The sequence below is a fragment of the Larus michahellis genome, chromosome 1, assembly GCF_964199755.1.
Source record: "Larus michahellis chromosome 1, bLarMic1.1, whole genome shotgun sequence".
NCBI lineage: Eukaryota > Metazoa > Chordata > Aves > Charadriiformes > Laridae > Larus > Larus michahellis.
Window position 1 is genome coordinate 8,088,871 of NC_133896.1, and position 26,389 is coordinate 8,115,259.

Below are 26,389 nucleotides of genomic sequence, written 5' to 3' on the forward strand. Positions count from 1 at the left end.
GGCAGAGGCAGGGCTTAAAAACATACATTGTGCTGCCCAGCCCTGGCCACAACCACGGAGCCGTGCTTGCTCTCTTGGGAGTGCGGCTTCGCTGACTCAGGCTCTGGTTTGGCTACATGGAGAGGAATGCGGAGACAGCACTGCGTTGGCTACTCCTCCGCCTCCACACACCGAACAACTCCTCACAGGAGTCCATCCCACTTGGCTGGGAGACTACAACCCGAGCTGTGTCCCCACTACGGCACTGCAACACGCCTTGCTGCTTTACAGCCAGCATACCATTTTGACCTGGACGGTGGTACTCTCTGGATATGAAAATCGACCAACTGTAGTGAGAAAGTACCAGGCTGACAACCTGGGATGGGGTTTTGTCCTCCCGGTGTTGATTCAGAGAAACAGCGCAATGGAATAAAAACCGGAAGCTCGTCTGTGTCAGTAATTCCTATAATCTAAATACAAATGAGACAGGAGCGGTTCCTCTGTTTGGTCACATTTCATGCAGGACACTGAGTTGCAAGTATCATCATGATTTTAACTTCCCAGAGCTATCTGCTTTCTTTTCCTTGCAATCGCTGCTTACAGGAAAGGGCCAGCCTGGGCGTTTAGGGGCTTCTCGCTGCCTGTTGCTCGCAGCATGCGTTTCTGCCGCCTTGCTCACTGCCAGAGGCTCGGTGGGGGAAGGAGTATACCACCCCCAGATCACACCTCTCGAAGATCTCCCAGCATATTCTCAACTTTGGGAATTTGCTCTGCTAGACTTCATGTGGCTATTTACATGCTTAATATTAAGCAGACGCTTCAAGGCTCTGATGACCTGGAGCTGCACAATGGTACGACCTGCTCTACTCAGTTTTCGCTTTTAACAAAGTGCACTTACGGAGACAGACACTGTTGTATTGGTGTGACCGTGTTCATATCAGGGCAAACAAGCACAGAAACTGCATGCAAAATTCCCCTAATAAAAGTACATATATTAGACACAGATAGGCACGGGAAACAGGTGAAACAGGATCACAGCTGAGCAATCAGCAAAACACGCTACTGCCAGCAGCACATCAAATCAGTCTGGGAAGAGAGCTGGTTTTCATCAGTCATATTCATACTTACTTTACAAGCGGGACATTGCTTTTAGTGAGAACAACTTACAGAACAATATACACGCGGTGACTGCAGTAATGATCCACTAACGCAAATGAGCAAGGGCTGCAGAATGCACTGATTAGATGCAGCACAGTCACTTGAACTCACTCTCTCCCACGTTAAGTCTCTAAAGTAAGAAAAAAAAAAGACTCCTGTGCCAAAAAGACTGATGGGCTTTCATCCAGACTGTCGGTAAACCTCTGGTATTGTGCCATTCCTTTCAGTTGCACTACTGAATATTTATTTACAAGGAAGCATGTGAGTACAAAATCTGGCGCCCATCTCCAGGCTCCAAGTGCAACACAGGGACAAGGCAATCCCCCTTCTACACACGGGGGTTGCCGGCACCGCAGCTGGGGCACCGGAGCTGCACAGCCCCGGGGGGTCAGAAGGTGCCAAAACAGAGGGAAGGAAAAAAAAAAAACCCACAAAAAAACCCGCTTGAAGCCGAGGGGAAACACATCCTCAAAAACACCCACCTGAACCCAAAATGTCCAGATGGAAGGAAGAAGCAGCTCCCGGCTCGGTACCCGCTGCCTTTTGCTTACGGGCTCCCAAGCCACCAAGCCCCGCAAAGAGGCACGGGGAGCGCGGCTCACCACCACCCGGCTCGGCACGGCAAAGCCCGGCTCGGCACGGCAAAGCCCGGCAGGGCATCGCTCAGCCCGGCTCGGCATCGCTCAGTCCGGCTCGGCATCGCTCAGCCCGGCTCGGCTCCGCTCGGCACGGCACGGCTCGGCTCGGCTCGTCTCGATTCGTCTCTCACCTGCGCGGGTCGTGCACCTCCACCGAGAACTTCTTCTCGCGGAAATAGAGGTTCTCCAGCTGCCTCCATTGGAAGATCTGCGGGGAGAAGAAGGGGGTGAGGCGCCTCCGCGCAATCCCCCGCCCAGCCCTGCTCGCCGCGCCGCTTCCTCCCGGCGCTACGGCGGGGCTGCCCCGCTCCGCTCCCCTCCGCTCCGCCCCGGCTCGGCCCCGCGGCCCGCCCGCGCCCCCCGCCCAGCAGCCGCGGGGCAGCCCCGGGGGCGGGCGGTCCCCTCCCGCCCGGTGGGGAGGCGGGGAAGGGAGGGGGTTTCATTTTGCTGGCCGAAATACGGTTTAAACAAACGCACGCCACGGGAAAACCGGGATTCAGCCGCTTTTTTTTCCTTCGAGGGCGGGCAGCTGGTGTGCGCTGGCCCCTGGCACCCCTTCCCTCGAGTGGCACGGGTGTGCAGCGCAGACCCCGGAGGGGCCAAGGTGGCTTGATTAGCGAGACCCACAGGGGGGTGACTTGCATCGTTCTACTGAAGCGCGATACCCAGCTCTGCTTTTTCCCCAGCCATCAGTGTAAAACTCGCAGGAGCGCGAGCCGAGAGGAGCCAGTTTATTATCCCGGCTCCTGGCAGACTCCTGTTGGCAGCGCCCAGGGCTCCAGCGTGCTCCCGGCGGCGCGAAACGCTGCAGTAAGCAAGTCATATTTCTGCCTCTGTTTTAGAGGCATCTCAAAGCCAATGCTATCACCAAGGGTGTCCGGGGGCTGGCTGCGTGCCCTCGCCCCCAGGTCAGCATGGGCCAGGGGGTCTTCTCCTTGCCTGCTGAGTGTACGCGCTCCTGGGCAGTGGGATGAGCTCACACCATCCCGGTACCCCACACCTCTGCCATGAAATAACCCTCATCTTCCAGGCAGGAGGCAGCGCAAAGGACGCGGTGACGGCAAAACACCATGTCAGCTCTGCAAACCGCCACACCATCACCACGTCGGACAGGTCCACCACCGCCTGTTCTTTACAAATGAGTAAACCAAAATCCAAACCCTGGCTTCCAGGCTGCTAACCCGCAGGGAGAAGGCAGCCTCCACCCCGCCCGGGGCATCTCGCACTTTGGCTTCCCTGTGCTGCCCCTAGCAAGTAACCTGGCTGCTGGGGAGCAGAGCCAGCAGAGCTCTCCCTGATTTATACTCCCTCTTCCACTACAAGCAGCTTCTGTGGAGTTCCTGTCCTACCCCCAAGGAAGGCGCTGGCTCCTGCCATGCTGAGATAAGCCGCTTGCCAGTGTGTCAGCGCTCTGGAGATAAGGAAACAGGAGGCGTAATTTGATTTGCACTGATTAAGCTGCTGGTGGAGGTGAAATCTAGCAAATAAAACAGGGCACAGCGAGGACCTAAATCTTTTCTCCTCAGTAATACTTCAGGGGCAGCAAAATTGAAAATATTTATGTTTGTAAAAGTTTCCAACCAAGAGCTGTGGATTTTTTTTCTTTTTTTCTTTCCATAACGGGGTGTTTGGAAGGAAGGGTGGGGTACGCAGGGCACTGAGCTTCCCCGTACTCTGAGGCTGTCCAGGTCGCAGGAGGGTAGGGAAGAAGGGGACCAGAAGTGATGGGAAGCTTGAAGGGCTGGGGTTACACTGTCCTCAGGGGATTATTGTATTCCTCCATTGGAAAAATTAATTGCTGCATAAAAGTCATAATCACCAAACAGAGCACCGAAATACCCACTATTTTACCCACTGAGGGAGGACAGACATGGGGTGAAAGGGTTAAGCTGGGAGCTGAGGTCTGAACGTGAAGTCTGTCTCCCCTGCAAGCACCCAGTGAGCTGCAGCCGAGCTTCAAAGGCACGGAAAGGAAGTTTGGGGCCTAAACTCCCATTGACAACAACCAAACCGGGGTCAAGCCTGAGACTGCCATGTGGGCTGCCGAAAATGTCCCTCCGTGCTTCCAGATGTCTGTCCGCAAGGCGGGGAGGGTAATGCAGCCGTGCTGCACGGCATGTGCACAGGACGTGTTTGGGAGGCGCTCAGACATGTGGAACACATAGGAGTCTAAAAAGCCAGCAGATCACACCCTTCAGAAAATATCCCTCTGTCCCTGGGTCCCCCGCTGTCATTTATGACTAAGCTTCAGCGTGGCGCAGAAGGAATTTGAAACCCTTTTCCGAGCTGTTGGCAGCTGCTCTCCTTGGCAGCTCTCCTCCCCATCCTCATCCCTCGGACTCTGCTGGACTGTCCCCTGTGCTCCGATCCTTTCCCATTTTATCCTCTCTGCTACCCAACCTCACAGCGCTCAGTTCGTTAACTGCAGCTCCGTTTCCCTTCGATGATTAACTCCAACTGTCCAAACACACAGGGCTCTGGGGGAGCTGTTCAGATACCCAAACGTAGGCGTCGAGTGCAATTTTCCATGCCCCAGGGTTCCCTGCCTGGCCCCCAGCTGCTGCCCCAGGAGGGAGGGAGCCTGCCGTAGGTCCGGTGCCATATCTGCCAGCCCCACGGAAATGTCTTGGATCCCCAGCAGTGCCTAAAACGGCATTAGACACCTACGTTTTGGACACCGGAGCCACTCCCCAGATGGCTGCATTTTAGTATTTAGCTTCTTTGTTTTTCTTGGCAGGGTGCGGAAGGAGGCAAATCCAAACTCTTGGGAGGCAGGGGGTGAAAGTGACCCCACAACCTGAGTTTGTGTCTTTTTCCATAGCCCTGCTCTCCAGAACGTACATGTGCGTTTTACCATTGCTCTAACTGCACTCCCTTTGCTCCCCAAATATTATTCTGCAGTCTCCCACTCCTTTTGCCCACGTTGATCTGAGAGGTCTCACCCTTCCTATACATAAGGAATCCAATCTGCAAAAATGTGAATACCCATAAGAAAGTATCCGCTTTCCCGTTAGCTGATCACAACCTCTCAGGAGAAACAAAGCCTAAGGTCTCCCTTCAGCCAGACCTCCTAATGTAAGCAAGCTGTTCCCTTCACCAGTTGCCTGGCTTATGTACGGTTTCAAAATGATGTTGTTAATTCAGTGGCAGATGCACAGGGTGCCATTAGTGTGTCTTCTTAAATGGAAGCATAATTTTTACCCATCAAGATCCTTTTACCGTGCTGATGCTTGCAACCTTCACTGGGGAATACGAGCCACAGCAGGGAGCTGGTCGTAATTTCAACAGAGTCTTGCAGAAATGCAGTGACAACAGATGCGTGCTGCTTTTGGGGCTAGTTTGAGTCAAAGCGTCCATGCTCCTGGCAGGTTTGCCTCTTCCTGCACCAAGACTGGGTCTAGTTTTGGGTTATTTGGCTCATGATTGTTTGGTTGACTTGCAGGGCCAAATCCAATGCGTGCCCTAGTGGGTGGGACAATTCGTATTGTTTTTTTCTGGAGTTGTATTAGGGGCGCGGTGACTTTTGCTGGACAAAAGGTACCTCATAGCAATGAGGTTTGGGGACAGCATCTCCCCAAACATGCTGTAAATGAGGCTTAGGAGAAAGTCACTCAGTAATACAAGCCGAGAGCACAGTTCCCCTGCCCTTTAGTAGCTGCCTCGCTCAGAGCCCGCAGACAAGGGGACAATTAGTGGTGCTTGCGGTGGGGTGAGTTTCTGTGATGTGGTGGTTTGTCCGCTGCGATCTCTTCTGAGGTCAGCAGCCCGTTTCGGATCATGCAGCACTGGGCAGCTTTCAGATGGGAACAATTTTTGGTAGTGGCCATCATTACAGGCTGCACATGAGATCATTTAATCTTCAGTAGATACTTAAGGAAGTCTCCCCGAGACAGGCGTTTGAGCACAGCTGCACGCTCACACGTGCACGTAAAAGAGAAAGGGCGACTAAAAGAGGAGGAAACAATTACCCTTAATTCCCTACTTCTCTGGGGGGACCGTCCCCACCATGGGCTCCGTTTCATCGTGCCAATAAAACTGGAACCAACACTATCACTTGAATTTGCGAGACTGCTTATCAACCCATAAACATTCAAGGGAATAATTGTTCCCTATCGGACCGTGTGTCCTGTTTAAAATGCATTGGGGTGGGCGGGGAGGCCACGGTGGGGAAGCCAGTGCCAGAAATGGCTTTTCTGCAAAGCTGGCAGCTCTAGAAGAGGAGCCAGGGGAGAGATCCGACCGCTGCACGGTGCGCTGCGGAGAATTCAGGTGCAAGCTACAGGAATTTTCTCACTGGAAATCCCTTCCAAGAGGCAGGCAAGCTTGCCAGGCACCAGATGTTTGTGACTAGTTACAAAGAGCTGCAGTCAGAGCCCTTCAGACGCAAGCTTCTTTTGTGAGCACACTTGTGGTTTGCTGGCTGCTCCCTAATTAAGCAGAGCCTGGAGGAGAGGAGGCCCAGGGATCTGCATCCGCCTCAGCCATGTGAGTCTAAAGAAGGTTTTTACCATTTTTATTGACCGGGAGGCCGATGCCGTGGAGTTTGCACACAGCAGGAGGTAGGGTCAGCATCAGAGCATTTGAAAAATGCCAGAGGCTCCTGATAAAGAAGGGAGGGTGTTTTGTGAATGAAACATGGGGAAGTGTTTCTGGCTTGGTTGCTCATGTCCTGGGTGACCTGGACTTCGCTGAGGCGCGGGGAGCTGAGTTCATCTGTCCTAGGCATTGGGCCAGGCTCTGTCTCTTTGTGCTCAGGAAGCCTTGCCTGAGTATCCAGTGGAGGGACCATGCCATATGTTTGGGAACCCCTGGTAGCCACAAGTCTGTTGCTGGCTCCTGTGTCACCCAGGGACAGGACAGAGCTCAGGGACAGGACAGAGGAGGTTGCTGAAGGGCAGCAGCACTGGTGGTTGGTGCACAGAGCTTTCTGGATTACAGTACCTAGAGAAACGTTCCTGAATAGTACTTTTTGGAATAATTCTCAAGCTTCTCTATTCTGGGCTTGGGTCCCTGATACCGTATTCTGCCTGCTGTGCCCAGAAGAGCTGGAGTTGGCATTGTACTGGGCACTGCATTGTGGCTGGATAACCCCATGAGGACAATGTGAACTGTTTTGCATTGGATCTATTAAGAACCAGATACAAATGCCCAGGTATTTGGTGTCTCATTTTGTTTCCCTTTTCTGTGTGCATGTCTTCACCTGAAGCACCTGAGATGGGGCACAGGCAGAATGGCGTTACTCAGCAATACTTTTACTCTCGGGGGTTTCAGATATCACGCTTCGTGGCTGTTCAGAATCAAACCATTTGCAGAATTCTACAGAGAATCTGCCTGCTGTTTGTCTGCTCTCTTTGGTGACCTAAAGGGGATTTACAAAGGAGATGGAAACAGACTTTTCTCAGAGGTGCCCCGTGAAAGTATAAGAGGCAATGGACACAGGTTGCAGGATTGCAGCAAGGGCAATTCTGACTAGATATATATAAAAAACCCCCAAACCAAAACAATCAGTGAAGCTGGTCAAACACTAGGTCCGTGAGTAACCTGATCGAACTTTGAAGTTGGCCCAACTTTGAGCAGGAGGTTGAGCTAGAGACCTCCAGAGTCTTTTTTGACCTGTATTTTTCTTTGATTCTAAGCATCTAATAAGTGACCAACTGTAATTGCTGTTGGACTTATTGACCTATATGGCGTCTCCCAGTCCTTCAAGGCTTGCAGCTTTTTAGATGATTAATGGCTTGTTAAATCATACTATGCAGAAGGAACAATCATCCCTCCAAATGCATACGCTACCACCCAGACTGGATGCTCTGAAAGGCTTCTAGGAAAGGCAGGGAAATAACGTGGCACATTTCAAACTGCCCAAATGCAACCCCTTCCCTCGCCTACGCGATGGGCAAGAGCCAACACTGGATGAGATCCTGATACTAAAACTGGTACTAAACAATGGAACTAAACAATGGCAGTATTTTCACAGAACTTGCATGAGCGCAGCTCCAAACTCCCAAGTCTTTTGTTTTGCAGTTTAAAGACAAAACAAACATAACCAAAAAATTCCTCCTTGGAAATGTAATTCCCTCCACTGAACAAACCAGCAAGCAAAATTCTAGGGGCCGAGTTATGCAGGAGGTCAGGGTGGAGGTTATGGGCGGTTCCTTTTCGGCCTTAAAACTCTATGAAAATCACAGCTCCAGTGAAGTCAATGGCAGTTTTGTCCCAGTGATTTCAGTGGGGCCATGGTTTCCGGGCATGGATTTGTGTTCTGCCTCAAGCCAACCCTGCTTCCATCAATCATACCTCTGTCAAACTAGTTAGAGTGAATGAGGAAGGATTTGGTCCAGGCAGAACAGCACCATCTCAGCTCAAACAAACGGACTCTTGTTTTAGGGGCAGATTTACCAAGAGATTTCCGTGGGCCGTCACCTGTGAATTAGCGTGACCCATTGCTGAGGGTGCCCCCAGGTCATGAGATGGGGATGCTGCTGCACCGTAACTTAGCCCTCCATCCTGCCACACTTCCATTCATTCCTGTATTTCTATTAGTTTGGAGTATTTTCTTTTTCTTTCACTTCCAAACCCAAAAAATTAAAAGGTTTCCTGTGTGATTTGATGTGGGAAACAACCCCACCAATGATCTTCCCAGAGGCTTGCCGTCCTCCCTTCCCCCATGGAATGAGAGAGTGACTTGGCTAAGTGGGACTTTCAGTGGTCTGTCAGCAATCCCAGCTCACTGTCTAATTACTTCTTCCCCTCAGGCTTCAGGACTCTTTTTTTGCCAAACAGACAAACAATTTCTGGTCCAATTTGAGATCCCTTTTGCCATGTGCTGTTCTCATGGGACCACACCAATCCGGCAAACATTTCTGGCTTGACCAAACAGAAATTGTTTCTAGATCTATATAATCACCACTCTGCATTAATTTCCATTATGGAGAGACAATTCCCTATTAAATTTCAAAGTGCTTTATTGGCTCAGAGAGACAGCAAAGCATCAGATCACAAAGGGAAGAGCCGCTCTTTGGACAAAGCATTATTTGTCTACTAATGCAACTTGATATTTGTGGCTATAACTGTATACAGACTGGGAGATCAGGCTTTGACTTTATATACAACCAAATCCACCTTCGCCGTACACATATATCTGGTAGATGCTGTTAGATACTGCATTGCTGTCACCATGCTGGGTGTGTCTAAATCAATAGACCTACAGAGCACTTTTCCTGATTCTTGTAAGTCGAATTTTCTTCCTTTTATCCTCTGCAAGTAAATCAAAGTGACTAGATCTTTCTGCATTGAAGATCTCTTCTTTCTGACATAATATACTATGTATTAGATAAAGGATGCCCAGCCTATAGACTATGAATCATCTGTGGCACCCTAGAATGATTTATGCCACCCACAAACCATCCCTGCTACTCTCTTTCCTAAGGATCCTTTTGTCTTCACTAGTGGCATGACTAAAGTACATCTATCTTGGAACCAAAATACGGGAACTGCCATCCCATCCCACACCAGTCATGCTATGACGGTGCACATACATATTAGGTTGTGTGACTAAAACCACTCCTGTGATGCAGAGTATCTGCATATGGGGTGCCACAACAGCAGCAATCCCGTGTCCATGGCAATGGGCTGCAATGCCTGACCTTCTGAGTCTCCTGCCCAGGCCACTGACTTAAAGATGCCTCATGTTTGTAGCCACTGAAGAACTGGGCCCCTGCCTGGCTCCATCTGGTGATAAAAATGCCCAGGCCTTTGGAGTAGTGAGTCCTGGTGAGCTAAGAGACAGCATTTGAGAAGGGTGGGGCATGCGGGGAGCCTGCTACCACTTCAGAGCCAAGCACAAGTGCTCGAGGAGGTTTCAGTCTCTCTCCAGATCTCCACCCTAACTCCAGGGCGTTGAGGTCCAATTTATTTCACTTTGTGCTGTCGGAGTGATTTGTCCTTGCATCTTGTTGAAGTTCCTGCTGTGCGCTGCAGAATCATTTAAGACTTGGCTGCTGCTTTTATAGAGAATTACTCTTTAAGACCTGAATACGACAAAGCACTTAGAGCAAGGGAGTTTTACTTTGATGGGACTACTCCTATATTTAATAGTAGCCATGGGCTTGACTTGGCTGGATCAGGGGATGGGACGTCATGCCGTAGCCTTTGTGAATGTAAATGCTTACAGAAAACCCTGGGGACTGTATGCCTGACGGTATCACCACAGTACACACACACTAAACCACCAAAATAGTGCTGGTTTCCTTATAAAACAGCAGTGCCTTAGACTATGTATTAGCGTTTACAAGCATTATAGTTGATCAAGCTACTTATTTACCTTGATAATGGAAACAGAGCATGACTATTCTATGATTTTAAACAGTTGCTTTGCCTAGACAATCTGCTTAGTGGTCTGAGATCAGCCCTGTTTGGGAGAGACACTGAAGCCAACTTTTACCAGCTTATATGAGAAAAAGTGGTGGTGATGACCTACATCTAACTGTTAATTCATCCTGGTTCAACCACGGCAAATTCCATGCAGCCAAATTCCTTCCATCTTGTTCCGAGCTATGGAGTCCTTGTCTCGCTCCATAAAGTTATTGTGTAGGTTGATGGCAGTTTCTTTCCCTGGCTGCCGTGATTTATACAGCCTGCACCCATACCCAGCTCCTGTGGGATACTGATTGTGGGCCAGATGCTGAATGGGATTGGGAACTGACCGAGGTTAAAAGCAACTGCTTTTTTGGCTGGATTATGCTGAGCTCTGATCCCTTCTCTGGAGCAGTTTCCTTCCCGGCCACACAATTACACCAGTGTGACTGAGGAAGGGGCCCAGGGGAGGAAATGAGCGGTGGTGGCAGGATTGCGATGGGGGAGGAGGGTGGTGAAGGCCACTTCAGCTGGTACTGCTGCCAAAAGAAATGTTCACTGAATGACAGCCTAGTGGCATGTCCGGCCAAATCCTGTGGATATCCTCAGTGTCAGGGACAAAATCCTGCTTTCCAGCCCAATGTGCTCTGATCTGATTTATTCATCTCCCAGTGCTCTTGGCAGCTTTTTGGCACAGTGAAATGCAGTGGTAAGGCATGGAGTAGTGGGTGCTGAAAGGGGAAGAGCTTGCTGCTGGATGGTAGATATCCCAAATCGAGGGCCAGCAGGAGCAAAAAAGGTGCTAGTGAGAACACAGTCTCCTGTCTAACAAGGATGGAACAAGACATTTCAGCAGGGGAAGGTCTTAAACTATGGCTGCTCTTCAAAAGTCGCAGGTCTGTGTCTTACATTTTGATGTGGAACAAAATGGGGTGAGCAACCCCTCTCTATGAGAAGAAACGGCATGGTAAGGAACCTCACTTTATATATGTCTCCCTCCTCCAGTGCTCCGCATTTCCAAACACTAAACCAAGACTGAATTACTGCACTATAAAATGAGTTGAACCCGCCATGACCTGAAGACTGGTTCAGTTTACAGCCAAGTCCATAATCCAAAAAGCATGAAGGATCAGCAACGGGAAGAGAAATAAAAGTGCTGAGCAGAAGGAGTCAGCAGGTAGTCCTTAACAGTCAACTAATCACAGTGAATAATTTATCACAGCAATGCCACTGAGACTCCACTAGCTTTTAAACCAATATTTCCTGGAAATATTTTCTGCTCCTCTTGTATCATTTGTAAATTTGAAATCTTTTATCCCTGTCTGCAATGCAAAGATGTTTGCAAAGGTCTTAGGAAATGATGCCGTTCCAAGAAGAGCCCAATTAGGGACAAGTTCAATACGTTGCCTCTGACCCCCATTGATTCTGGATGCTCTAGAGCAAGGCTGTCCCTTTCTGAATACACCCTGTGGCTCAGTGGCATGCCAGTGAGAGGAGCGTTACGCATGCTCTGTACCTCTGACAAGAGAGACCAACTTGCTGCCAAATCAAACACCCTCCTTGAACATGAGGGTTTATAACCCTTCCCAAAATCCTGTTCAAAACCAACCAATTCAATGTTAAAACTCTGAATGGAGGGTCACACTTTTAGTCCTGTCTTCAGCCCTTCTAAGCTCTTGACCTCTATTGTATCATGTGGCAAGGAGTTATGCAAAGTGAATTGGGCTCCCTGTAACTGATTTGAATTTCATGTTTCTTTTGCCTTTTTGACTGTCCCAATGTTCTATGATCAGTCAGGATAGAGACCAATTTGTCAGCTTCCTCCTCCCCATCGTTCACTAGTTTCTGTACATTTCACATCAATCCCTATTTTATGTTTTTTTAAGTTACTGGTCTGTCATTCCTTCACCACAGGAAGCACAAGTTTAACCACTCCATCAATGCAATTACTGACTTGACAATGCTTCACTATGCCCTAAAGCAGAGAGGATCTCTATTTGTTCTGCAATAAAGCAGCTCTTAATTAGGCTATTGCTCCTCCTGTGTAAATATCTCATTTTGCCTCTGGAATTGGGAAAGTTCACTCTATCTCTTGCTGTTTAGAAAAGGCCAAGTGACATCACACAGCAATCTTTCTGGACACAATTAATGTGCTGATTACTTTGCTCATGCTGTCGACAAGCAGGTGATTTCTCTCTGATCAGACACTTAAAGCTACTGATTTTATTTGTGCTTTGTATTGCTTGGTAGGATGGATCCAACTCAGCTCTTGTTTTTGCATGTTTAAATGGGAAGTCAATCCATTACCATTGCTTTGGATTCACAACAAAACTACAAATTAAATTCTGCTGTAATGAGAATCCATAGAGCGTTGTGGAGACCTTATGGCAGGGGACAGAATATTTTCATAGCATGCTTCATTTCATCTCGGAGAAAGGATAACACTGGGAAGAAATGGCAGAAACTGATGTTTGGCTGTCACAAGGAAAATCTTTGTCAAGCTGCATTCATAGCTGAATTTTGGGATGCCTCACATTTTATCTTGTTTCCAAAAGTCTTTATTCCCCTTGGGTTCTCTTCAGTAAACCAGAGAATGCAAACTCTAATAATGTTTATGAGTCTGAGAAAAAAGGCTCACCTTAAGTTTTCGTTGCCACTAGCCTTCTGTGGAAGAAAAGGGGATAACACTATATAGTGGTATTTCTTGCAAAGGAACCAAACGCTACCAGACTCTCCTTTAAGGTCATTTTATTTTTGGTGGTAAGTTAAACCATTTCTCTGTTTATTGGCCATATGGAAGTCCTTTGGCTGACTTTGTTAATCATTCACTCTTCAGCTTGGAGTTAATTGTTTACTAACTGTTAAGCTGTGTGCACTGAAAGATGCCTTTGGGCTCTTAAATCAGTGGGAATATCTCACTAAAACAACAGACATGCCTAGTGCTACTACAACTGCTTCAGCATGCCGGTCTCACAGCTCCAGGCTACGCCGCTTCCACTTCACCTCCAGGTCTCTTGGGATGGAGTGGAGTTACATCCCTACCTGCTGGTTAAAATGAACAACCACCACTCACAGACAATACAGGCACACAGGGGGGCTGCAGTGCCTTGCTCTTCCTTTCCAATTGCCCTGCAATGTAAGCAAAAAAGGACCCTAATGACCCTTCTCTGAAAACGATGGTTTTCGTCACTACAGCCTTAGCGACTTGTGGGAGAGTGGTGCCGGCACATCCTATCTGAAGACCTGGCTCCAGAGAATTTGCTTTGGTTTATCATGAATATTTGATGGTGCTGACCCAAGATGGGTAGAGCCCAGTGGCTCCTTTTTGATGTGCTTTTTCAAGGCACACTGAGCCGTGAAGGGCCTTTTCTCTTCACAAGGAAGGGTTCGTAGAAGCTAAGCCATAACTAACTTAGAGGGAGATGGATTCTGCCCCTCCTGGATGCTGTGCACTGCTGCTACAAAAATGACTGCAAGCCACTACTAAACTTTCAGAAGGCCTCAGCATATGGTTAGCAGGACAGCAGCTATCTGTCGACACTTGATACTCCCTTCTTCTTGTTCAGCTGCAGTGATGGATTTAGTGAAGTATACCGAAACTTTTGCATTTATTTAATACCTAAGAATGAACACTATCAGATCATAACTGATACCGACTAAATCCGAGTTCAATCAGGCAACATTCAAGAGGAAGCCTTTGGCAGGGCTTGCTGAGTCTGTGAGCTAGCCCCTGAACATACAGGAGAAAAACAGGAAGGAGAACGATAAGCCTCAAAGTGATGGCTTTGGGTAGCTTCAGGGCTTCCACAGAATTCAAGCATAGGCAAGAGGGAACATAAAAATAGAAGCACAGAGTCACATTAGGCTCTGCAGTCCATTGCAAGCTGCATTCCAGTTTAATAGCCCTGCATTCCCATCTGAACCACCTCCGACTAGGTGCCAGATACCCATCTCAGCTGCATCCCCAGTAACACTGGAGGACTTATGCCTGAGTGAGAATAGCGCAAGCAAGATCAAGTTCTGGCCTTGCGTCAGCCTCAGTTCTCCTCTCCAGACTCATCCAACTTGCTGACAAACCTAGTTAGTTTTCTAGAGACACATGGCCGATTTACTACAGCAATTTAATAAAAACGTGGTTTTGACTGACTGCTAATGGGATCGCCTGAGATAGGCTCAGCTGCTTAGTGTGGGTTACAGTTTTACTTGCAAACACAATAAGCATGGAAATCTATCTAGGATGACATAATAGGAAAACATTACAATCTCCCTTATAAGACAAGCAAGGTTTTTATATGCATTTAATATAAATGTCTTGGTTTCAGCTGGTTTCTTGCTACAATTTTCTGCTTGTGTTTTTTCCAGGGAGATTTATTTTTCCATTGTAATTTTTCAATTTGTTTCTGGCATTGTCAATGTGCAGGAACAAAATAATAGAGATCAGAAAAGACATAATCTCTTTCCCCCTCCCCCTCTAATTTTACCTTGCAGAAAGTTCACTAAGGTTTACCCCTCCCCTTTGCACAGCAAAGACTTGAACTGGCCCATGCTGGTATAGTGAAATGAATCAGATACTATGGTAAGCTCCCAGATACCAGGGTTATCAAGTGCAATTTTACAATCTAATTAGCAGAGGATTAAACATTGCACCTCATTGAGGGAGTTGAGCTGCACTTGCCAGAGGGGTTTTACCACCTGTGTAGGATAAGAAGTCTTTTTACTTGCTCTACAGAGGGTAAAAGCATACGATGGAGAAATAATGAAGCCTCAGCCACCCTATCGAAGTCCTGTCCCTGATTTACGCTGTGCATTCTGGAATAGCCCTGACAACAGATGGGGCTTGCATCATGTAACAGAGAAATGCTCATCTAGGCTGTCTTTTCACTGCTGTGGTCTCTGGATTGTGGCAATGGACAAATTCTAGCCCGGAAATTCCTGCTCTCCCTTCCCACTCAACCTTCCCTCACAGATTTATGACCACTTCTGCTAAGCCACAGAAGTCCTCAGTGGTTGGTACATAAGGCAGCAGCATTGTTTTGGGTCTCCTGGATTTTGTACATAATGTGCGGAGAGAAAAAAAAAAGTAATTCCCAATAAAGAGAAAACTGGCACCTTATTTTTTTAGGATTACACTCGCAGAAAAAGGGTAGGATATGCCTACAGTGCCTGATTCTAGGGAGGGCTGGAGGTAGGTTAGTGGGGACACAGGGAGGCTGGCCAAGATGTTATCAAGGTCTAAAACTAATGCTACAGACAAGATCACCCTCAGCGGCTGAGAAGACGAGAAAGTAGAGAAGCTAAGAAAGGAGGCTTGACTCTTCTGGTGGAAACAGTTGTCTCCTCTCATGCAGCCAGAGTACCTGACCTCTTTTTTTCTTTCCTCTGATGCTCTCCACCAACACTCACATCCCACCAGGGTTGATAAAAATTGCTATAGCTTGCGACTAGCTGAGTCCCGGTCATGGCAGGGTGCTGTTTTCTTCCAAATAAATGTTTCTGTCACTAAGACCGATTTCTGAAGGCATGTTTTAAGGACATGTCTGCCCTGGGGGGTTGGCACTAAAGGAGATATGTGGGTGCAAACACCTAGCCTAGGCATGTTTTAAACTATCATGTGTGAGTATGGCTTGCCCTGCAGGTAATGATTGATCCCAAATAGATACGTCTTTAGAGAACAGATGCTCTGTGGAAACTCCCTTGCTCCCCTCATCCTTTTCTTCAATGAATAAACAGCCCCATTAATAGCCTTCAGTGAATAAAAGACTAATCAATGCACCTATTATCTCCTGCTGCCTCCTTAGCAGTTCTGTTTTATACCAAAACCTTGATTCTAGTTTATTTTAATAGAAAATGCTATCTGTGAGCACCAGATAATGTCCAACTTGGATGGGATCAGAGGAGGTGAAAGAAAGGGAGGGAGGACCTTGGCACAAAGGCAAATGAGAAATGCAGTACATGAATTCAGTGTGGAGGCATTTGCATCCATAGAAGAGCTGCCTAGTTGCTCCAAATTATCCAGTTCTGCAGCCTGGAAGCAAGCCTGAAACCTCACCTCCTGGTATCTCCATGGGCTTGCGGTACAAATACGGTTGCTAACAGACCGTGCGTGCCCACCTGCAGGGCATGTGCTCAGACATGAGCATTTTTCTATTAGATGGCATCCTAAGTAGGAAAATCAGAACACATGGGTCCGCCTAGTAGAATGAGCTCAGGGAATCAGAACCTTCCTACTCCCTCACTCCAAATGAACAGGACGTTCCTTAGCTGGATTTCTCAAAGGCAATTTGGAAGGACTGAGACAAATCCCGATTTTCAGATACACTAAAAGCCTCACTAAAAATAGTAATAAAGAGACCAGTATGGCTAATCATCACTGACCGAGGTCTAGTGATTAGATCTATGCACACCCTGCCTTGATTTGTGAACTGTTTCAAAGTAAAGCTCCTAAAGAAAACAGATACTGGGCGAAAACTTTTTAATGGCTTTTTTTTTTTAGGCATGTGATGAAAGTCGTCTTCTCCTGTTAGCTTTACTCTTCAGTTAGTAAAATTGTTTCTTAGCAAATGTAATGCTGCTCCTTGTAAAACCATGCAATTTTTTCTTTTTGTCTTTCCTGTCCCTTTTTCTCTCTGTCTCTTGGATCATTTATGGCTTGACAATACACAATCAAGAGTTGGCTGAGCACGCTCAATCCTGTCATAGCCAGTGGGGATGGAGTCTCCAGCACCTGAGAGGATCAGTCCTTCAGTTCTCATTCATGTCTTATGAGCCGCGCAAAAAAGGAGCGTAAATTGCAAGATTAAGTAATGCTTATTTCCCCTCCCCCGCCCCACCTATCACAACACTTAATAAATTAAGAGCTCCTTTTGTCCACGAATTCTTTGCAGACATTCATACAAGTTTGGGAGAACAACAGCCTTCAAAATCACAGGAATCAATGCCAGTATTTGGCATATATCACACCCTCAAATCAAGCTATAACATGTGTGGCAAGCCCAGACCTTGATAGAAAAGTAAACACTCACCTTTCTTGGTTTCACTTTGTCATGGTAGTCATACTGAAAAATCCCCTTGTAGCTAAGTCCTAACCACCAAGGAATTCCCTGCTTGTCCTGGAAGAAAAAAGAGAGGGAGTTATGTTGAATAGGATGGGGAAATGCTGGAGATTCCCAAAGTTGTTATTCAAGGTGAAGATTTTTTTCTAAGCAATTATCTTTGCATGTCATGGGTGCTGTTAAATTTACCCCTGCTAAATTCCCTGAAGTCACAAAGCCACATGGTGTTTTAGGAGAGACCTGTTTCACTTTTAGCTATAACATATAAAACCATTTAAAATGCATCACCTGTGGTCAAGTTACTCAAAATGCCGCCGGGGGAGGCGGGGAGGCTTGACATGGGTCCCTTGTGCAGTGGTGCATCCTCCTTTTCTTCCCTGAAAATTATTCAGTCTGAACTCTCAGAGAGTGGAGAGGAAGGAAAGCGAATCACCCAGCTGACTTGAATTATGTGGAGGGATTTTAGCATTAATCTTGAAAATGCAGCAGTAATGGGATCTGAGAGCTACCAAGTGATAAGGTCTGACAGGCTCGGACCCAACTGCTTTGTGTCTGAGTGTGCAATAAAATGGCCTTATGGAGTAATGGCTGATATCTGATACCAGCCTCTTTGCAATTTACTGAACTGGAGTCCTCAATGAAATTACATCTGTTCTGTTAATGTGATAGAGAATGGCAGGGTAAAACGCAGCAAAACCAAAACCCCCACATCAGGCAGAAGCAAAACCTATTACGTGCAATATTTGCTGCCTCATTGCTGCTCACTGGTACTTATTGATCCTGAGGAGTTCACTGGAATAGCTCTCAAGTATTTGCAGGCTTGAACACCCAGCCCAGTCCACCGGATCTTTTTTGGTGTAGAGTAATCCAAGAGATCTGGATGCAAAGGGTGCTGGAGGGATCCTGCCCTCTGGCAAAAGGTGAGGCCAATGCTTTTCACAAAATGCCATGCACATTAGCAGGAGTAGACTAGAAATGCATCTGCCCAAGACAGGTACTGTCAGGTATATTTGTGGTTTTATGGTACCCATGTGTGCAAGACATTACAGATGTATGAAAAACCATATGATCTATGCAGAGAGATAATGATGAAATGCATCAAAACTTCAGGGGTGATAAATGAGGGAATATGCTCTGGGGAGTGTGAATCTAGCTTGCTTTATTTGTTTATTGATTTCTCTACTTTAAAAAAAATAACAACCCTACACAGCTGGTCAGATGGGGAAGTAATAATATGAGACTGGAAGATAAATCATTAGACAAAAGAAATGAGGGATTTCATGAATACCTGAATGAAACCCACATAGTTATAAATGGAGAGCTGTTTGGGGAGGGGGATGTGTTATGTCTAGAGTGTGGGACAATGATTTGGCACTAAAAAGACATGCTATATCTGTATCCATCTACGTATATCTCAAGTGAAGGGAGCTGCAATCTGCAGGTTATGGCTGGCCCTAGTTAGTTGCTCATGGATCTGCCAGCTGGGAAAAGTATGACCTCCTGGAACTACGAAAAGGAGCAAAGCATCAAGTCTGCCAGCGACGTGGCTGGCTTGTCCCTTTGGTGCTGGTTCACTGGCATCACCAGAGCTCACCGCTGCTTGTGGGCTGAACATCTCCAGCACAATAGGACTTCAAAAGTTTTATCTCCAACAACAGGATTTTCCTCTTTGGAGCTGTATTTACCAAACATTCACTACACAGTTGAAATAAGTTTATCCTATCACAGGAAGTGAAACAAGACTTTAGTAGCAGTGTATTGTATTCCGAAAGCAGGATGGTTATTTGTACCTCTCTCCCTCCTCTCCAACAACAGTTTAATTCAATAAATGACCTTTTTTGTAGCACGTACCTTTACTGCATAATAATGCACTCCATATGTTGGGAGGGATTCTACAATGCTCATGTAACTGCAAAACAACACATAAGAGAATAACGTCTGAGAAGCTGAGAGGATGATCTGGGAAAAATGCTTAAATAAATAAATAAATAAGTACAGAAATAATTAAAAATAAAGCATTAGATGAGATCGGAGACATAGTTATACACTGTATTTACAGTCCAGTATAAATATTTCCTGACAAAACAAAGGTCACAAGAAGTCACTCATTTCACTTACTTCACAATTGCTTGACCTCTTGTCTGACCATTTAGTTTCTTGTAATATTCAATGACTCGATCCTCACTGGAAAGGAAGAAATGAGATGTTTTACATAACGGGAGTATCATGACTAAGAATCTTGCCAAAAGGTAAAGAGGTACTTCTGTTAACACAGCTACCGACTGAGGGAATCAAAAGATGCCAAGCAAAAGTGTTAGATGAGAGGGTTTGATGCAGCCCAGGGCAAACAAGGGGGGCTCACAGACTGAGAATAAAAATGGTTTTCTAGGAGTTGGCTTTCTCGAACAACCTTTTTACTCACAAATACAGTATCTACGTGTACAGACTTTTCCCTCTCCGCATTACTTTCCTTATCTACGAACGATACCCATGATATTACATTGTGTGGCAAACAGAAGCATTGTGGAGCTGCTCGAGCTTTGCTTTGCCCTAGCTAGTGCAACTTCTTTTCAGGTCCATCAAGTTCTCTAAAAGCTAGCAAAGCTTTCGGAAATTGGTGGCCAGTAATAGCGTTAAGCCTCACAAATTCTCCTCATTGCAACTGCACAAAACCACGTACAGGAGCACTAGTGGAAGCACTCTGGAGAAATCTCCCTTGGCGAGGAGTTAAATTCCTAGTGTACACAGAGGCAATGTCCATAACGGCAGGTTAAACTGTGGTAGGGAATGTTTCCAACACACTCAAACTTGGGTCCCTTTACTGTTAAAGTACTGATGTGCCTTTGTATACTTTTGGGTTATATTAACTTGCACTCCCCCAGCAACTCCTGGCTATGCACTGGGAGTTAGCATGGGCCGGGCCCATTCCTAACAGTGCTTTGGAGACTAAGACAGTTTCATGGTATAGATGGATGCAGAGAACAGTTCTGGGCGTGTTTGAAAAATGCATGTTGAGACATTCGCCTATACACGGTGGAGATGAGAGATGTATCATCCAAGAGCAGATCAGCATGACCCAAATGACAGACTGAGAGACATTTGTAAATTCACTTTTAAAGAACCTCATTCCTTCTTGTCCAGTGAGTGGGTAGCAGGAGAGCACAGAACCAGAGCTATTTGACCGTGCTGTGCTATCAGCTGTGCTAGCAAGGTCACAGCATGGCAAACTATAAGCCAATGACCTCCTTTTGAAGGTTCACAGCTCTCTCATTTGATTTCAATAGCATTCCTCTCAATCTACGGCCATGCAAGTCACCACAGCCTCCAAGCCTGATACTTTCAGACAGGTCTGATTTTGATTCTTTGACTTCCAGCAATGTAATGCCCACAGGACCAGCTCTGTTCCATTGGCATGACAGAATACTCAAGTCCTCAGGTTTAAACCCAATCTCTTGCTCTTTATGTTGCAACACCAAGGATAAGGAATCTGTTGAGTCCCCTCAAGACACTGTACAGACTTTGCCAGTCCAAGAGGAAGGCAACCTAAACTTTATGCCACGTTTGTCCCCTTCCCACCTGGCACTGCATAAGCTTTCAGCAGTACCAAGTGTCTATCTATCTAATGCCATCATGCTGCATGCGGTTCAGTCCAATGTGAACTGGCATTCCTCCCTCCCTGCATTTCCTAGGGCCAGCTGGGGTCCCTAATGGGGACTTTAAAGGCAGCCACCCAGTTGTCCACCATGTGGTAATCCTTCCCCAAGCAGAACTGAAGCTATTTTTATTGCTAGACAGTGTGAAGGAGCACAGCAATGTGAGATGGTCTGGAAGATGACCTCACCACAGCTGCTTAGAGATGCCCATGGGGACTTTGGTGGAAAACTGCAAAGTGTTTCACTAGCCCTGCTAACACGAGTGTGTCTTCTCATTGCTGCCTTCCCCATACGCATCCTTGTGCCAGAGAGATCTGCGTGGAGCCAGAATCTCTTTTAGAATGAAGTTTCCCTGCCCCTGCTGGGCACAGCCTTCAAAATGCCCTGAGTGATGTCACAGGTAGAGAGGCCACAACAGAACCTGCTGTGACATCACACACAGGATGTTCTGTTCTGTGACATCTCAAGGAGGACAAACCGCACTGTGACATACCAAACAGGGCATGCTGTGCACAGATGGGGCGTGGGGCCTGGCACAGGGTAGCTGAGGACAGTGCATCCACCCCTGGTAACACAGCGGGGAGGGAGAGAACCAGAAACACCAATGTAGATGGCACAGGGCAATTCAAAGTAGATGGTCTGTCGGATTGTCAGCAGGGCCAGCTGTTTCCCCCCAAGCCTGTAATTTGTCCGAGAGTAACTGCTTTCCTTACTCGCCAAGTGACTTCCCCCGAAAATCACTCGTGAAAATAAAAAGGCTCTTACTGGGGCAAGGTGAAGTGATGTCCCACCAGCACACCACAATGGGTACAGCGTCCTGATTGTGTCAGTGATAAACTGCATGGGTAAAGGAATAGACCAGCTCTCCCATCAAATACCTCAGAATAATTTTAATGCTTAGAAAATGATCTGTAAGCTATAAATTCAACAGCTATGAAACCATATTCAGCCCACTGATCCAAGCAAGTACCACAGATGTTACGGGCGTGCACATGAAGGCAGAGCCTGGGTCTCCTGCCATGATTATCATAAACAGGATTACTTTTGGAGCAATAACTGAATTACATGAGTGTTCGGTACTGGAAGATCTCCAAAAAACATCATTCTTCATAAAAAGATAGACAGAGAGGGCTTACAGCCCTTTGAAATTACCCCTTAAAACCACAATTACATGTGGATGCAATTCCTCTGTCTCAGACAGGAACAAACTAGGAGTGACTTCTCAGAAAACAATGGAGTTTCTCCAGTGGAAAACGGTCTTAGCTTTGGTTTCCACTCTGTACAGTTTATTGTACAGATCAAGCTCTCATATTGATGCCATTCAAGAAGAGGATAGATGTAACTACACAATGATTACCTAATGTGATTCCGGATGCACTCTGCTTTCTTATAAATGACGATTATAAAATAATGGATATGTTCCCAGACCATACCCCTTGGGCAGGGAAGCCAATCGATGGCTCATTTCCTTCAAAAGGACAGATTAGATGTCAGGCACCCTTCCCGAACAGTGGGATGAATAAAGTTATGTTCTTAATCCATACTAAAAAATGTGGGATAGTCCAGGGTCTACCCAGTTCTCCTAAACAAATGCAGGCAACACTCTCTATACCTCCATTGCCTCGTTAGGACACTGATGATCTTTCTTTTCATTGTATAATGTTTTGAGGTCTACAGATGTTAAATGCCGGGTAAGTATCATCCTTATTTCTACTTCTGGACCAAAAAATAAAGCCTAAATTATCAATTCAGCCATGAATATTTAAGAGCAGGATTTGCTGCCTTTCACCTTTCTACAACACTGAGCTAGTCGCACTTTGGGGAAAGAAACGGATACACCAGAACACAATTCATCCTGACAGCAAAGGGAGCTGAGGGCACCTAGCTCAGATGGAGAGGTCTACACTGAAGAAATGTTCATGGTCAGATGAATCCCACCCCAGCTGTGTGATAGTCCCTCCTGTAACAGTTCTTTGAACTTCCTTTTCATTCCCTGCACAAGAAGGATCATCCAGCACAGAGGTCACTTTCTGCCTCCAGCTCTGGGACAGAGGGGCAAGCCCAGCATGTGCCAGGGAAAACAAGCACAATCATTCACGGGTCAGAAGGAGCATTAGCAGAGCTTATGAACATTCTCCCCTATCATTTCAGCTGTTCATCTCTGAGCAGCTGCCATGCTGCTATTGACAGCTGGGAGAGTGCTGGGACATTGCCTGGACCACCAGCTGACGTCTCCTCTCCCCCTGCTCTGGGTCATTTCCGTGTCAGTGACACAGAAACTCATTCATAACGCAGGGCTGACAGAGGATGCTTAACTAATGTGGTGACACGGAGGCTGCCGAAGCACTACCGTCTGTTTGCCAGCTCATAAAACATTCCCCCCAAAGCTGCAAAAATTAGTATATGGATGATATCCTGCAACAGACAACTCTAATAAAGATCTTTAGAACTACCAAGAAATCCCTCCTGTCCCAGCAGCTTGCAGAACTGGACGGCAGACAACTTGCGAGCAAATGCAGAGCCACAGTTTCTCAACATCAGATCCAGATTTTCAAAGGTAATTTGTTTCTCCCCTCTCTTCCCAGCACACTGAGCTGTTTTAAATAGTTATCCACTCATTGCTGCACCTTACTCTTGTTCTGTTTCTAATCTTCATCCATCTTGATTATGTTCTCACACTTACTAACGTCTTTATTTGCAGTCATATGCTGTCCCACTGAAGCCAGCAAAGCATCTCTTGGGCCAAAGGGACCAAGAGCAGGATGAGAGCCTCAGGTCTGTGCTATATTAGAGAAACTAAATAGTGAATTTCAGCTGATATTTTCAGAGGTGGATTTTCTGGCAATGCTGATGCTTTAGGTTGCTAAAAACAAGCTTAAATTCAAAGTCTGTTGGAACCTGGGAGAAGTTCGTCTTCCCCCTGGTCTGTTGAAAAACCTGTTCTAGCATTTACTTTGTGCCGATGCATCTCCTCCTTGCATTCTTACTGGCAACCAAGTATTGGGCTGGTTTGCTGGGGAGGATCTGAATTGAGATAAAATGCAATGACAGTGGCTGGAAAGGAGTACTGTGCACTAACACAGGTTCTCTCCTGTCTCACTGTGATTAGTGTTGTGTCTAAAATAATAAATACTGTCAGTTGTTTCCATGCAAGGGCAAGAAAAATCAAAACTCAGGGCCCCAGGCCTTAGTGGGCACAGATTCCCCAGAATCTGTATGGGAGGACCAGAAGCTCAGATTTTCATTTAAAAGACAAAAAAACACCCCAAACTCCTTCTTGCTTCACTAGTAATCAGTGATGCTAAGAGATGCTTGAGAACAAGATGTGAAACTGATTCTTCTTAATCTGTAGAGAGCTGGAAACAAAAACTTGATGATATAAAAACTACAACCTTCATCTTTGTTGTGATGTCTACATACTTCCAAGAAGATGTTACAGGGCAGGGAAAGGCCTGCAGCAAGGGTATGGAACCAGGAGACTCCATGAAGGTAGAGCCGGAAGCACCAAACTCTGCTGAATCAGCCTTCACTGCATCTAAGAATCCAGGACTCATCCCACTGGTCTTACCACGTTTGGTAGGAGCAACAGGTGAAGCTTTTTCATGGGGTGTGATGGAAACGTTACATTATTTCATGCAGAACTATCATAGTATCTTGCTGAAGGTATTGTAGTATTTACTTGATTATCCATTTTACCACCTCTTAGTCCATTTCAGCCTATATAAAGGTTCTTATGTTTGTTTTAAACTAACTAAAGCAATTACACATCCCACCCTTAATGTTTCAAATGTTTCTTTCCAGAGCTGGAAATTCACTTGTTACTGCTTTGTGCTAATACTGAAGAACCGCAGCATAAAACTGATTGCACACTGAAAAGAACAGGATGAAATTTGTATCCAGTATGTAATCTGCATGACATGCACAAGTGTCAGAAAACACAGTTTTAAAAATCTGCCCTCTTAGATCACTGAAGTTTGATCTGTACTTCAGAGGCTTTTCACCTGATTCACCAGCAGCATCTTGACAGCATTCAGCGTTTCAGAGGGTGTTTATGAAAAACCCACCATTAATAAATAATGAACTATTGATGTATAAGAGGTCTCTGAGACCTGGTCACTGAAGTGAAATCACATGGGAGTCACAAGACTGTAGCCACTGGTTTTATTACCCCATTGGAAACACCGACTTCCCAACCTGCGACCTGTTCTCAGTCACATGAGAACTCCCACAGAATTAAGTACAGCTGCAAGAAGTGCTGTCTGTACCTTGTGTATAACTGTAAATACTCGCATTCTGAGCATGAGGTTTTCACATGGCTCTTCTTGCTTCAGATGACTGAACGTAGCCCAAACCCAAGGAGAGTGTCTTACGGACAGAGGCTGTCCCAGACCTCACTGAGATTTCCCAGCAGAAGTTCTTGGCACAGGCATGTTGACTAACACTGGCTGACAGCAGGGGCAGACAGATCCTGATGGGCAGACGGGGCCTGACAGGCAGCCTGGGTTGTCACTGCTTTCTTGTGTACGGATACCATCACAAGCAACTGAAGCAAAGGCTGTGTGGGCACTTCAGTAAGACCTCAGTCCGTGTTGCTGCTGAAGGGTCAGATTTGCCTTCCCTGTCCATGGCTCTTGTGGTGGCTTTTAGCTTGAGCTACAAGTTTGTCAGTCAGACCAGGCCACCGACCTGGCTGGAAAAGCACTTTTTTTTTAAATGTGTGGATTAATTTGTGCAAAAATAAAGGACACACTCCAAACAAGGAGACTGTTCTGCTTCCAGTGAAATGTAAGCCTACATTTATCAAATTTCCACAAAGATTTGGTTTGATTTTTAGACAGAAACACCAGGAGACTGTGATGATCCACAGCTTTTGTGTAAGTGTTCCTAACCTCAGCCTGGGACTCTGAGTCTTTCCTGATGTGCTCAGAAAGTGATTAGGAGACCTCACAGACTAGCTTGCTTACGGCTTGACACTAGGTACAGCTAATTCTGCTATTGTAGCCATGCTAGAAAAAGTGGATGGCCTTCCTGGCAAAGAATTGAGATCATAATCTACAAACTGATTTGTTTCCCCGTGCCATCCTCAGATTACCAAGATGCCAAAATTAAGAGAGTAGCAGATAAAGAAGTTCACTCCCACCCCCAGGCTTATAGCCTAATACTTTAAAGACAAACATGAAAGAAACAAAAAGAAAATCAAGTGAAAGCATCTCCCCATTAATGATCAGTCTTTCCCCAAATTCTTTCCTATTTGCACAGATAAAAGGGATAGGCAGGGTGGCATAAAGAATCTATGTGTGGGGCATACAAAATTTAATTGCGATCCTGCTCCTACCCAGGATTTAATTTTCAGTGCAATAAAGGCAGAGCTCAAAAGCCTCCACCTCCGAACATGACCTAGTTTGTATAAAAGGAGAAATACATCCTTTTTAGTTCAGCTATGCCATACGGAGAGGATTTGCAAGACGAAGCTCGATCACTCAAACATAGCACAGAGCAGTGCAAAACATTGACATTTCAAACTGGGAAAACTCTTTGCACAGATGCAAAGTGCTGG

The 26,389-nt window shown here is 46.4% G+C and overlaps 1 protein-coding gene across 5 annotated transcripts in view; it reads right to left on the minus strand.

Annotated features, from left to right (window-relative positions):
* Window positions 1-26,389, minus strand: part of FRMD4A (FERM domain containing 4A) — a 391,047-nt gene that overhangs the window by 40,370 nt on the left and 324,288 nt on the right. For all 5 annotated transcript variants that reach the window (XM_074573322.1, XM_074573323.1, XM_074573326.1 and 2 more), the window contains 4 exons: window positions 19,298-19,363; window positions 19,031-19,088; window positions 17,150-17,236; window positions 1,907-1,983 (listed from right to left, as the gene is read on the minus strand). In XM_074573322.1, coding sequence (XP_074429423.1) covers window positions 1,907-1,983; window positions 17,150-17,236; window positions 19,031-19,088; window positions 19,298-19,363 — 288 coding nt within the window. The remainder of the gene's footprint in view (window positions 1-1,906; window positions 1,984-17,149; window positions 17,237-19,030; window positions 19,089-19,297; window positions 19,364-26,389) is intronic.